The sequence below is a fragment of the Crinia signifera genome, chromosome 4 (genome assembly GCF_055691185.1).
Source record: "Crinia signifera chromosome 4, ASM5569118v1, whole genome shotgun sequence".
Classification (NCBI taxonomy): domain Eukaryota; kingdom Metazoa; phylum Chordata; class Amphibia; order Anura; family Myobatrachidae; genus Crinia; species Crinia signifera.
Window position 1 is genome coordinate 292,068,853 of NC_139220.1, and position 14,123 is coordinate 292,082,975.

The window sequence follows — 14,123 nt, forward strand, 5'->3', positions numbered from 1 at the left end:
GGAATTAAAAATTCACCAGGACAATGGCGGAACTTGTGAGTGATGAGCCAGGTGCAAAAATATCATTTTGGACCCCCTCCTCCAACCCAAGTTCACAATATGCAACATGGCAGTGGGTGACAGTGAGTGGCAGGCAGTGACAGGGATGGCAAGGGGAGGCAGAGTGTGACAAGGAAAAACAGAGGGTGACAGAAAGAGGGTGACAGGGACAGCAATGGGCCCCTTAGTGTTAAGGGGCCCTGGTACAGTGCACCTGCTGCACCAATGATAGTTCCACCTCTGGACATAACAATATAACCATGGCATTATCGGTAATGCCAGTAGCCCTTTTCACTGACAACCAGATTGAGACAAAGTAAAATACATTTTCAAAATAAATTGTATCTGTAGATTTATTTATACAACATCAAATATATAGTTAACTCTTTACAAATTAGAAAATATATAGAGGCTATCTCAAGCTTGTTACCGTAGACGGCGATGCCCGGCACTTCCCCGGCAGCAAAACAACTTTGGCGGGGCCTGTCCCGCCCCCCTTTAATGACGGTGGTGCCCGGGCCCGTCCCCTTTTATAACGGTAAATGGCCGGGCCCGCCCCTTTTTATGACATCACCAGCCCAGACAAGCCCCTTTTGTGACATCAGCGGCCCGTGACCGCCCACAACTGTGACGTTGGTGGGCCCGGTCCACCCCCCGGCACCCTGCCCACACAAAATCCTAGAGTGAACACTAGATATTACCAGGTTTTTGCTCCAACCAGCCCAATCTGACAATCGATCTGTAGCTGTATGGCCACTTACACAGGTCATGGATCTCTAAATTGACTTCTAAGAGTTTGGAGGAGAGTTTGCACAATCCTTATAATACACATGCTTTCCTAATGACAACTGAAGTGATGACATTAACCCCTTCCCGACATTTGACGTACATTTACGTCATGGCCGGGATGTACTTCCCGACGCATGGCATAAATGTACGTCATGACTTTAAACTGTCACCGCGTCTATAGACGCGGTGACAGAGGGACGATGGCTGCTGTCCCTGACAGCAGACATCTTCCCTCGTAGCCCAGGGGGGGCAGCGATGCCCCCCCCCCATCGGCGATCGCTGCGATTGGCTGTTCAAATGTGAACAGCCAATTGCAGCGTTTTCTGTGTTCTGTGTATAATTTTGTCTCTGCTGCCCCCTAGTGTCCAAAAAAATTAAAAGGAGGTTGAAATAATGATGGTAAAATAAAGTACACATATGGTCTTTGTTAGTTATTAACTATTTTGAGTGGTATGATTATTTGTCTTACAAGCAGAAAATTTAACATTTTGCAAATTGCAAAATGTTCAATTTTTTTACGACATTTTGGTATTTTTCACAAAAAAAAAAATCGACCAAAATTTACCACTAACTTAAAGTACAATGGGTACTTGTGAGTTATCCGGGCGCCCGATGTGGTCATCGCATGCCATTATAATAAGCATACGATACGACGCGATGCGACGCGATTTTCCATCGCGTCGTATATCGTCGCATCGTATGCTTATTATAATGGCATGCGATGGGATACGATGCGACGCGACGCGATGTTTACACTTCCCGCCCATTTTTAAACCCGCCCTCTGGCACATCTGGCAGAAAATCAGTGTGAGGTAGTTTCCAGAGGAGAGAGCAAGTGTTTGAGTGAGAGAAATTGATTTTCAGCATTGTTGCATATTACTGAGGTGAATTATTGGACATTTACCCCAATATTGCCCCATTTGGCCCTTTACACCTGCCCCATTTCACCCCTTACACTATTATTGGCAAAATGGCTGTGGTTGATGGCATCTTCAGCCTCCCAAAAACAGAGGAAGAGACAGTCACATTCCTCCAGGAGAAAGGGCTGCTCCCATTGACTGCCACATGCCCAAATGGCCACCCTATGCGCCTGTCCCTGAAAGAACGCAAATGGCGCTGCTATATTAAAATCTGCAGCAAAAAGCAGACTCTGCGGGCCTCCCTGTTCTATCCTGGGTGCAGGCTCCCCTTCATGACGATCCTGCGGTTTATCTGGTGCTGGTGCGATGAACTCACATCCATTGAATTCTGTACCAAAAATCTAAAACTCTGCAATAAAAGCACCATTTTCTACAATGCCCTGATGCGGGAGGCATGCCAGTGTGATTTAATGGCACAGCCACAGCAACAGATTGGAGGCCCAGGGAAAATGGTGGAGGTCGATGAAAGCCTCTTTGTCAAACGCAAGGCCAATGTTGGCAGAGTACTCCCACAGCAGTGGGTGTTCGGAGGAGTGTGCCGGGAGACAGGAGACTGTTTTATGATTGCAGTTCCGAAAAGAGATGCACCCACTCTCATTGGTGCAATTGTGCAGCACGTGGCACCTGGCAGCACCATCGTAAGTGATTGCTGGCGTGCCTATCAAACCAGTGAACTGGAGCGGGCTGGTTACAGCCACTTGCGGGTTAATCACCGCTTCAACTTCGTCGACCCAGAGACTGGTGCACACACGCAGAATATTGAGCGACTTTGGGGGTGTGCCAAATGGCGCAACAAACGCCAGCGGGGAACAGCACGCCATCATCTAGATTCCTATATGCAGGAATTCGTGTGGAGAAAATGCCTGGCGAGAGACAATGTATTTGAGCGTATTCTGCATGCGCTCACATTACTTGATAAATCATGATGTTGATAAATCATGATGTTGATTAAGATTATTGTGTGCTTTATGATTATTTGTTATGCTAATTTATTTCATTCTTATGTTAATTACACAGTTATTACCTTTAATTCAGTTGTCGTTAATGTGTCAGATATGCATGATATGGATGAATGATATTGGATGCTCACAGCCAACCCGAAGCGTGGCGAGCGCAGCGAGCCCGCGAGGGGCGGCGGTACGCGTCCTACGACCTTTTCATGCCCTACTATCCACTAGGGCGTGGAGTGAGAATATAATAGTGTGGCGAGCGCAGCGAGCCACCGAGCCCGAAGCGTGGCGAGCGCAGCGAGCCCCGCGAGGGGACACGGATACCTTCACAGGTAAGCGCGTCCCTTCGTGGGCTTCACAGGTGTCCACAGTGACGTGGACACCTGTGAAGCCCACGAAGGGACGCGCTTACCTGTGAAGGTATCCGTGTCCCCTCGCGGGGCTCGCTGCGCTCGCCACGCTTCGGGCTCGGTGGCTCGCTGCGCTCGCCACACTATTATATTCTCACTCCACGCCCTAGTGGATAGTAGGGCATGAAAAGGTCGTAGGACGCGTACCGCCGCCCCTCGCGGGCTCGCTGCGCTCGCCACGCTTCGGGTTCACGTTGATAGTGGAGTGGTGTTAACAATGGGGATGGGACTGACATTGTGTCACTTTTTGGGACACTTTATTGGGGGTTTTACACTGCAAAAATCGGGTGGTATCGCATCGCATCGCATGCCATGTGGTTAACATGCCATGCGATGCGACACTTTACATAGTACCCGATGTAAAATCGGGTTCGGGTGGTCATCTCGTCGCGTCGCATCGCATGCCATTTGGTTAACATACGATGCCATGCGATGCGACGCGATGCGCATACGACCAAAAATCGGGCGCCCGGATAACTCACAAGTACCGTACAATGTGTCACAAGAAAACAATCTCAAAATCACTGGGATAAGTAAAAGCAATAAAAAGTTATCCCCACATAAAGTGATACATGTCAGATTTGAAAAAAAGGGCTCTGTCAGGAAGGCAAAAACAGGCTGCGGCGGTAAGGGGTTAAACCTCACTGTTCATACAGATATTATTTACAGGAATGTGTGTGTGTGTGTGTGTGTGTGTGTGTGTATATATATATATATATATATATATATATATATATATATATATATTAGCATAATTTAAGAAACTGCACATCCCAGCATGCTCTGCAATATTTTTTGCATTCCATAATAACAAAACTGTGGCAAGGCAGGATGGGACTTGTAGTATCACTACAGCTGGAGGGCCATAGTTAGGACATGCCTGTTTTAGGCTGTTACTTCTCTAAATGGATGTATTCATCACTGATACATGTGATACATGCTAGGCCAGTGGCATAGCTAGACATTTTTCTCCCCCTGCCCAAAAAAATTCTGCCCCCTCAATATGGTGAGTCGAAGGACTAAGGGCGCCGTTGGCTGAGAAGACAGGCAACCCAGAGAGCAGTGAGCGCTGAGCTGGTCCCGCCCTGTGCATATGTAATAAGCAGGACATGCTCATTACATATGCACGGGGTGGGGACCCGCTCATTCAAAATGCACTGCACTGGATCCCCGCTCATTAGATATGTACAGGGCGGGACCAGCTCCACGCTCACTGCTGCCTGGGTCGCTTGTCAGTTCTGCCAGCGGCGCCCACCACAGACCCCACTGGCGCCATTCCCCCCAAGCCGCCGTGGGGTCTGCCACATATGTAGCTAGCCACTATACTAGACCCCCTATCTGGAGCAAACTGACATCACTAGCTTTCCCTCTTGTGCAGCAGCAGAAACAAAAAGCCAGAATGTGAGCATAACATTATTAAGGCAGAAACATGTATCGTGTTTCATGAGCTACAATGAAACTTCCATACCAGAGGAGAGCTAGGATGGGGGGAGAGCTGTAAATAACCCGGGGATCTCAGATTCTTCTCTTCCCCACCTGAATGTCTGTTTCCTGTTTAAGCGGTCGCAGGGCCGTCTTATCATTAGCATGGGCCCCATGGCAAAATAATTCATTGCCACACACACACACACACACACACACACATATCCCCCACACCTACATGCAGCAGCGTCCAGGCAGCGGGCGGGAAGCGTTGCTAAATTTAATAACATATTGCTGATTGGCTGAATTCTCTCAGCCAATCAGTGTCCACCCAGTCTTTTCAAAATCAGCATTGCTTCCTTCCCACCCTGCCGCCCAGTAAATAGCGATTCAAGCTTCCTGACACCTCTGGCCGACCCTGCTGCCACATCAGCTTCCCGGGGCAGTGCCATCTTCCCCATTGGGGTGGGCCTCTGGGCACCTGCCCAAGAAGCCAAATGGGACAGACGGCACTGGGCTGATGAGAGCATTAGGGTCTAGCTAGAGAGACACTCAGAGAATGGCGAATAAAGGGTGCTGCTATTCATGCATGTGACAAGATAAATGATAGATTTTATATTTCTATGTGGTCAGCCCTGCACTACTTGGTCAGCCCTGCAGCTGCCTCTGGTTGTTTCTCAATTAGATGGAGCTATAAACAGTACCCATACATTATTATAGTACTGTATTAATTTAAGTTTTATATACACCATTGATGTAAATGTAATATTCACAATCCATACATCCCGACATGACTGATTGAAGGGGAATACAATGCTCATTACGTGGACTTCCATCTTAATTTATGATTGCCCTCATCGTTGTTGTAACCTTTCTTAACAATGAAATAGTTCAACAGAGGGGATGGCAGTCATAAAACAGAAGGGCCTGACACATAATATTTGAAGCCAGTCAATGATGCTAGTGACATAAAATGCAATACTTCTAAAAATACATTGGGCGCAGTACTTGCTTAGCTAAATCGGAGTATAAAAATAGTATTTCCAAACTTAGAAGTAAAACCAGGACTGGGCTGGTAAATATGGCCTCATGGAGTCATTTTGTTGTGGCATTATCCCACACCTAATTTGTCCTGGCTATTTAAGTTTTCTTGTTTGTAAATGTTCCATAGTTATATCCATGTGAATCCTGGCCAGTATAGTCCTTATTCCACCTCTTTTAATTTTAGACACCATTGTTCACGTTCTGCTCCTCTTCCAGATGATCCTGTCCATAGCCAGATCTTCAGCCATGCTGGTTATCCTCCTGGTCTTTCACTGAAACCATTATACGGTGTGCGTTCTTGTAGAGCTCCAGTATACATGAGCTCTGGTATACACACTTGTGCTGGTCCTTCATGGGTTTCATCTTTGGGATAATGTTTATGGTTTAACACTGCGAGAAACATACATGAGAAATAAATCCATGGAATAACATTATACGTCCACATCTTTTGGGGAATATCTACAGATGGTCTCCAGTATTATAAACAATTTACTCCACTTCCATCATGTTAATTCCTACCACGCTGTGGTATGGCATAACCAATGTCCTCATTGCAAGACACTTTCCTGGTAAATATGTATAGATAGCTGCCCATAATCTGAACCTATGTCTCAGTCCATCTTCTCGACATCTTTTCCTCATTACGTTCTTGTCTATTTGCTGTCCTTATGGAGTGTCCTCACTGCTCACTCCCCGGCTCAGTGTCAAATCTCTTGAGCTGTTCTCCATGAGCAACTTTCACAGGCAAACGGCTAAAGTGACCTCTGATGTATGCCGAGTGTCCAAACTCTTCTTCTTCCTGAGAAACTCTATCACCATCCATTTCCTCTATACCTAGAATAGATACAAATCACTGATCATTACTGATCAAGGAGATCTTTGGAAATATTTCTATAATCCAGTGGCGGATTAAGCACGGGGCGACAGGGGCGGTGGCCCTGGGGCCCCCACACATAAGGAGCCCCCTCACCAGTGTGGGGCTTCTGTTGCCCCGTGCTTGGGCAGCGGGGTCGGGCAGCGCAGGTGGGCAGGGTGTCCCTGCAGCGGTCTGGGCAGTCAGCACCAGGGTCCCTGACGTGGATAGGAACTAGTAGCGGTATTAGCTACTAGTTCCCATCCACCGCAGGGGCCCCGCCGCTGACTTCCCATACTCTGCACGGACCACAGCGCTGACTGCTCAGACCGCTGCAGGGGCTCCCTGCACACCTGCACTGCCCAGGTACCAACCTCCCCTGGGGGGAGGGGGGTAATGTGTTTGTAGGGGTGTCTGTGGGGGCCCCCACAATTTTGTTGTCCAAGGCTCCCACAGACCTTAATTCGTCCCTGCTATAATCAATTTGTCACATCATTAGGCAAAGTAAACCATTGAAATTGAAAGCCATCATAACACATTTGCACCCAATGACCTCTAACATGCAGGGCTGCCACCAGGAATTTTGGGGCATGGGACTGATTTCTAGTGTGCCCCTCTTTCACTTACCACCCGGCTCCCCCATCCCCTCTTCTGCTGTGTTGCCTGCGCTGCTCGTTGGCTGAACGAAGCCCTGCTCCCAGACATCAGTTTCAGGATGATGGCAGCCAATTAATGTGCAGCACTGGGTGGTGAGCCAATCAGAGCTCGTGTACCGGCAGTCGCTCTGATTGGCTAATAGTACGCTATCTCTGATTGACTCACCAACCGATTCTGCATATATATTGGCTGCCAGCATCCAGATTAGAAGAAGCGCACTCCGGGAGTAGGGTTTTGTTCAGCCAATGAGCAGCTGAGGCATCACAGAACAGCACAGTGCAGGGGGGTGTGGCTCAGAGAGGCTGGGCCCGGGACAGCTGTACCCACAGCACCCCCCTAATGGCAGCCCTGCTAACATGTGCCAATGTTATTGCTTTGGCATTGGTTTAATATGGACAACTGTGCGACCCAAAACAAGCCCAGTGTTCTATAATATTACTTTGAATTCTGGTAAAAAGAGTGTGGAGTCTAGTGTGGAAGGAAGAAGAGCAATTGTCATGCTTAAATTTCAATATTGTAGTATGTGTTCTAACAATACACACACACACAGACACATCATGAATATTATATTACCTGGCACATCAACACAAGGATCATCCCTCACCACAGGACCCTAAGGCACAGAGCATACATATTAGCCACATTGTTCTATGTTTCTATGTAAATATACATATTAGAACTAAAATATATGAATAGTAATTGAGTAATTCATGGGTGTTCCCAAGAAAACGCTGGGCGTTCCCATGACAATGCTGGGTGTTCCCATGGTAATCGCCCGGTGACTTGGGTGCAGGGGGTGGGCAGCTAACATCACCAGATGTCAGCTGCCCACCTATTTCCGCGAGCACGTACAGTCATATAAAAGTGACCTGAGGGTCACTTTATATATGCATGTGCGCACCACATCTTTCGATGGTCGGCGATCACCAACCTTGAACGCAACAGCACTTGTGTAATGCTTGTGCGATATGACTTTTAGGGGATTTTGTACTCATGCAGAAGCAAAAAGTTGCTGTAGTCTTTGAACATTGGCATTGCTGTTAATCAGTCCTATGAGATCTATATACTAAGCCTTGGCAAGAGATGGATGTGGATGGAGATAACAACCAGTCAATCAGCTCCTACTATAACTGTCATTTTTCAAACACAACCTTTAACATGACATTTAGGAGCTGACTGGCTGGAACCTTCTCTTTATCCACCACATCGATCTCTAAAGGCCCCCATACATTATGCGACTTTGGACCGATTCCACGCGATTTGAGCACTTGGGCCGATAAATCGTGTGAAATCGGACCAAAATCACATGTGTTTGACATTTGATCCGATCCGATGCGCGGTCCCGTGCGCATCTGACTAGAACAGGAGGTCGGACGGTCAGCATGTACGATCACGTCCGACCTCCTGCAGTGGACGGGGAATGTACAGTGAGGAAGAAGACCAGCCGGCTGGGGAGGAAGTGGCCGGCTGGGGAGGAAGCAAGTGCGGCCGCAGCCGTAATCAGATCGGTGCTGGGGCCCGCCCCGACTGATCTGATTAACGCTGCTGCCCCACTTCTTCCGCCCCAGCCGGCCACTCATTTGAGAGCCGCCGCCCGGCCCCACTGCTCCTCACCGCCCTGCAGCTCCCCATTGTTATTTTTTTTTACATGTGATAAATCGCATGCGATTTATCACATGTAAAAAATAGCACCTCAAGTCCTAAATTGTATATGAGCCTCCCGGGGAGCTGCCGGGCGGCTCGGAGGAGAATTGGGTCCGACTTGTCCTTAGGACAAGTCGGCCTAATGTATGGAGGCCTTAAGGATTAGGCTGGGGCCAAACACAGCAGGAGGCCTGCACACAGGCCACAACATGCTGTGGTAAGACCGAATGGAGGGACGGATGGATTTCTGGAAGAACACCTATATTTCAATGTAGGTGTTCCCACAGTGCAGCTGTGCCACACTGTTTTCCCCGAAATCCGGTCAGCAGTGGCCAGATCCTGTTCTGCATCCTCTTAGCGGCCATGGGAATGGGACCTGCTTGGCCGCTATGCGGAATGGGACCTGCTTGGCCGCTATGTGTGGCCCAAGCGTAAGGACATAGACCCCAATCATCTCCTAACTGTCATTTCACAAACACTGCCTGTAACATAGAGCTAAGGAGATGGCTGGCTGGTACTTTTTCATCCATCCACTTTATCTCTCTTCAAGGCTTAGTACATCTCCCTATTAGACTAAGGGTGTGATTCAGGTTGGCTCGCAGTTGGCCGAATTCAGGCCGGGGACTGATGTTGCGGGTCTGCACATGTGTTTCGGCAAAATACGCATGGGCAGACCCGCAGGCGTTCGCAAGGGTAGGGTAGGGAAGGGGCGGCCATCGACCCTGAGCATTTTATGGGCGTCCCCATGAAAACACTGGGCATTCCCCTGGGGACAAAGGTGTGCCGATGCCTGCTCGGGGCGGAGAGCGGACATTACAGGACATCAGCCACCCACCCCGTCTTCATCAAGAACCTGACTTTTATTTGCAAACGGGTGGAACAATCATTCGATAGTCACTTACCATCGAATGATTCCCCCCCCCCGCACATTCGCATGCTAAAGGATGTGTGAGCGTACACATCCATTCACATGCAAATGGAAAATGTGGCCGTGCGCACCGGGAAGGGAGGTTCCCTCGCCCCGGCAGGCGGCATCTAACTGCTCAGTAGGCAGCGAATGCACCGAACCAATGTGAATCACCCCCTTAGTCTGTATGGCATAGATGGTGAAACTAATTTATCAAACTTATTTACAGATGACTCACTAGATTTAGTGACCAACAGATGTCCTCCTTTGATGACAAGAATGTGCGTTCAATGTCCTCAGGCAATTATTACTTCATAGCTCCTCCAATGAGTCTAAATGTTGCTGTGTTATTGGAGCGACCACGCAGTAATTGCCTGAGACATTGGACACAAATTCCAGTCATTAAAGGGAAACATCTGATAACTGCTGTGCATCTGGTCATTTTATACAAGGATGGTTTCTTGGAACCAGGATTTTATGGCTCATTATGACATTGCATTGGTAGTTGTTACGTGTGTTTTTGGGGATCGTCATACACTGCTATATTGCAGTGTTATTATCAAGGGAGTTAAAACTCTCCTGGTGATCATTATAACCATTAATCATCAGCTTGGAAACTGTAGCTTTAGCCTATAGGTATTGGAGTCAACCATTCTGTAACCTTATCTTAGGGTTACTAGCTATATATTTCCCAAATAAGGGATGCACGTCATGGTTATATGTATGAATATATATATATATATATATATATATATATATATATATATATATATATATATATATATATATATATACAGTACTATATGCCCAATTCACTTGCAACCAAGATTAACGCCACCCCTATGAATTCCCACCCTCCATTAACATAGCCTCTGCATGGCTCAGTCAGTGGGTAGCAAGCTCCCCTCCTCCCCCCATGGCTGGCTTTCGGCATATTTTAAAATTCAAATGTGGTGCTGGCTGCCAGCCATTTAGAGCTCATGGCCAAGCAGCCACAGTCAGTGATTGGATGCCACGCTGCAAGCTCCGGTTGGCTTACAAGCCAGCGTCATATTTCACATGCTCCCTGCAGTTGTCAAGGATTGGGAGAAGCACGATCTGCACAGATAGACGGAGACAGCAGCAGGGGCATGAGCAGAAGTAGAAGAGGCAGGGGTTGTAAGGGTTACTGGAGGCATTCTGCATATAGCACTATGGGTGGCATTTGCATATGACACTATGGGAGGTATTCTGCATATGGCACTACTAGGGGACATTCTGAATGAACAAAGTGCCGTTATTATCAATTATGGCCCTCATGGATGCTATTAGTTCCTTGTGAATAAGAGGTTGTCTCCATTGCGATGAGACTAAAGATCTACAGTACTTCCTAATACATACAGTATAACTTACTTCAGCCACTGGTGGTTCATCCATTTCTACCTCAGAGGGATCCTCTTCTGCCCCCTGGCGGACAGACATGGGGAGCTCATCCATCCCAAAGATCTTCTCATAGTTGTTAATAAGGAATTCTACAACTTGTGCCTGGTAACCGGAATCCAGTAGGCAGGTCATGGGCTTGTCCTGCCCGGGAGAGGGACGGATCAGTGTTGGCCCAAAGATAATCCCCAAGTTATTCGAACTCATCTTGTTCTCCTCAAATCTTTCTGAAACCCTGCAGTATGTGGAAAGAGAATCGGTTTCAGCTGTGTGCTTGTAGAAAGGAATACATCCATAGGCGATTAATAATATTATATTAATAATAATAATAATAATAATAATAATAATAATAATATTATAATACTTCATAGTTACACAGTGGTCCTTATTCATGTTTATAAGTAAAGCAAATAAATCAAGTAACTTTTTATCTGGAACAAGCCATGTTGCCATGCAATGGGGGAACAAATCTATTCATATTTATTCTATGCAGGGCAAATACTGGCTGCTTTTGCATGTAGCCCACAAATGTTAGACAGCTTTATTTTTCACTACATTCAATGGCCCCCATACGTGATTTCTCTGAGGGGAAAAGTCGCAGCCGATCCCCTTTGCATATAGGATTTATTATATGCGGTCCATTTTCACACCATATATCGTATGCGTCCCCATTCCCTGCTGCCGGGAGGCTGTCAGAGTCAGAGGTCGGACATGCAGTACATCTGATCTCTGACATCTGATGTGCACGGAACCGTGCATTGGATCGGATGCCAAACACATGCGATTTGACCACTTTTCACCTGACTTCTTGTTCCGATCCATGGGAATCAGGTGAAAAAGTGGCCAAATCGCAACAGTGTATAGTCAGCTTCACTTTGAACATACAGTACGCCATCAAATCTAAATTTCTCTGCCCCACCTGCAGTGCAGCATACTTTTTCCCAGTTGCTTCCTTTTTTGCATTACTTAAAAACATAAATCAGGTCCATAGTGTCTACGGGTGTGGTATGACTGTCCAACAGCGTTGCTCCCCATGTTATAGGCTTGGTGGGCTCTCAACATGTTCTTTTCTCCCTCTATGGGGGCGTGGACCCCCAGGAGGGAGAATAGCCCCTGTGAGTTGGGATCCCGACTGTAAGGCAGTTCTACAGTCTGGATTTCAATGTTGTATACTGACCATCGGGATCCCGACCGTTGGCAAGTCATCCGGCACCCAGTGCCTACATATGATGCAGTGCTTACAGTTAATATAATTGCAAACTAATATTAGGCATTAAAGGAGTGATTCTGAACTCCACACCTATTGGCTGTAATTGTAGGCAGCCACAGAGTTCTGAATTCTTATGAATATCGCTGACATAGTAGTAGTAGTAGTAGTACGTTTATTTATATGTAAACTTGCTTCTGCAGTTGCGCTTAATGTAAAAACTTGCAATTTGCATCCACAAAGAGGGATCCCTACAACTAAATTTTTGCCTAGTGATTAGTGAACACAACAATACAAATGTGAATGGGCATTGCATGATATGTTAACACAGTGGTTCCCAAACTATTTTGAATCACGGCACTCTAGAACATCAAAATATTTCCAAGGCACCCCTAGGTCAAATACTTCTTATTGAGAAATTCAGAAAAAAAAAATATTAAATTAAGTGCATTGTGTTTATTTGTCACAGTTATCTGGTGAGGGACAGGATATGCTTCTGTTTGTGCACATATATTATGATTGGCAGCCACAAGCACTGGGTTTGCCTTTTACATTGACCTTGGTCCACCAACCCAAGGCACCCCTGCAAGTGTCCTGAGGCACTCCAGGGTGCCTAGGCACACAGTTTGGGAACCACTGTGTTAACACCTGGCCTTGTGAGTAGGCATCAAAGGGGCAGTGTTGCGTAACCTCAGAGTCTCAGATAGAAAGTTCTTGCTTGCTCACCGGAACAGATGGCCCGTCAAGTGGCGTAGCGTGTTGTAGTTACTAGGTGGGAGCTGACAAAGAATATCCTTCATATGCTGAATGGCCTCTTGTCGACTCTCATGATCCTTGCAGTCTTCAGAGAGGTCTCTTGCAAAAGCCATAAATCTTTCATATAGGTGATGAGAGACCACTGAGTCTGGAAGCTGGAAGGAAGACACCAAATTTTAAGACGTCAAGCTACCAACATTCTGTATCATAAATGGTCATCTTCCAGCAAGTATTTTGTTGAAGATAACACAGTAATAGGGCTAATCTGTATCTCTACTTTACTGTCTAAGGACCACTGGCCTGGCCAGGGGCCTTATTCTGGTTGGAGCGTCCGGGCCGTACGCGTACGTCCCGGGGTTTTTCACGATCTGCGCATGTGCAGATACGCTAATGCGCCGGCGCGAACACTCCACAACGCTTACGGCCGGTGTCTCAACGTGCGAAAAAACCTGTACGCGAGTGTACGGGTAATGGGGCGGCATAGGGGCGTGTTGATGGGAGCGGCCGAAATAATGAGGGAAAATGGGCGTAAATATGGGCGTACACGGGGGTGTGCACAAAAAATGAGCGGTGCTACTACCGCACGATCGACTAAGGCACCGTTCATTTCGGACACCAAACAGGCGGCCGCCAGCCGCCAGCTCAAACCACCCCTACAGATACCGCATGCCAGCGTGCGCCTGAGTTGGCTAATTAACGCTGATTACTACTCAAACACATACACCTGAATGTAATAAGCAATGCTGCAGTCTATTAACTACAAACCATGATTTCACTGCCTGCAAGCCACACATGCAGCACGCAAACACATTGGAAGCTTATGTTTCTATACTTCTCCACATTTAAAGGTTTGTTTAATTTAAGGTAAGAATCTTTTTATACGCTAAGGTAGGTATTTGATAAACAGACACATTCACTACGTGCTTTCATAGACTTTACGCAGTAGCACACTCAATCTACACAAGTCGACATGTGTCAACGTGTTCACTCTAATACTAACATAGGTTTTGTATTTAGGATACATAGGATTGATGTAAAAGTAACAGCAATATGGGGACACATAGATAGTGATTAAAATGCCACATTAGAACATAACAAATATACAT

The 14,123-nt window shown here is 46.9% G+C and overlaps 1 protein-coding gene across 2 annotated transcripts in view; it reads right to left on the reverse strand.

Annotated features, from left to right (window-relative positions):
• Positions 1-5,355: 5,355 nt before the first annotated feature.
• The window catches only part of GMIP (GEM interacting protein), a 71,150-nt gene continuing 62,382 nt past the window's right edge, over positions 5,356-14,123 (reverse strand). For both annotated transcript variants that reach the window (XM_083185030.1, XM_083185031.1), the window contains 4 exons: positions 12,988-13,172; positions 11,028-11,289; positions 7,658-7,697; positions 5,356-6,408 (listed from right to left, as the gene is read on the reverse strand). In XM_083185030.1, the coding sequence (XP_083041156.1) occupies positions 6,254-6,408; positions 7,658-7,697; positions 11,028-11,289; positions 12,988-13,172 (642 nt within the window). In that variant the 3' untranslated portion in view covers positions 5,356-6,253. The remainder of the gene's footprint in view (positions 6,409-7,657; positions 7,698-11,027; positions 11,290-12,987; positions 13,173-14,123) is intronic.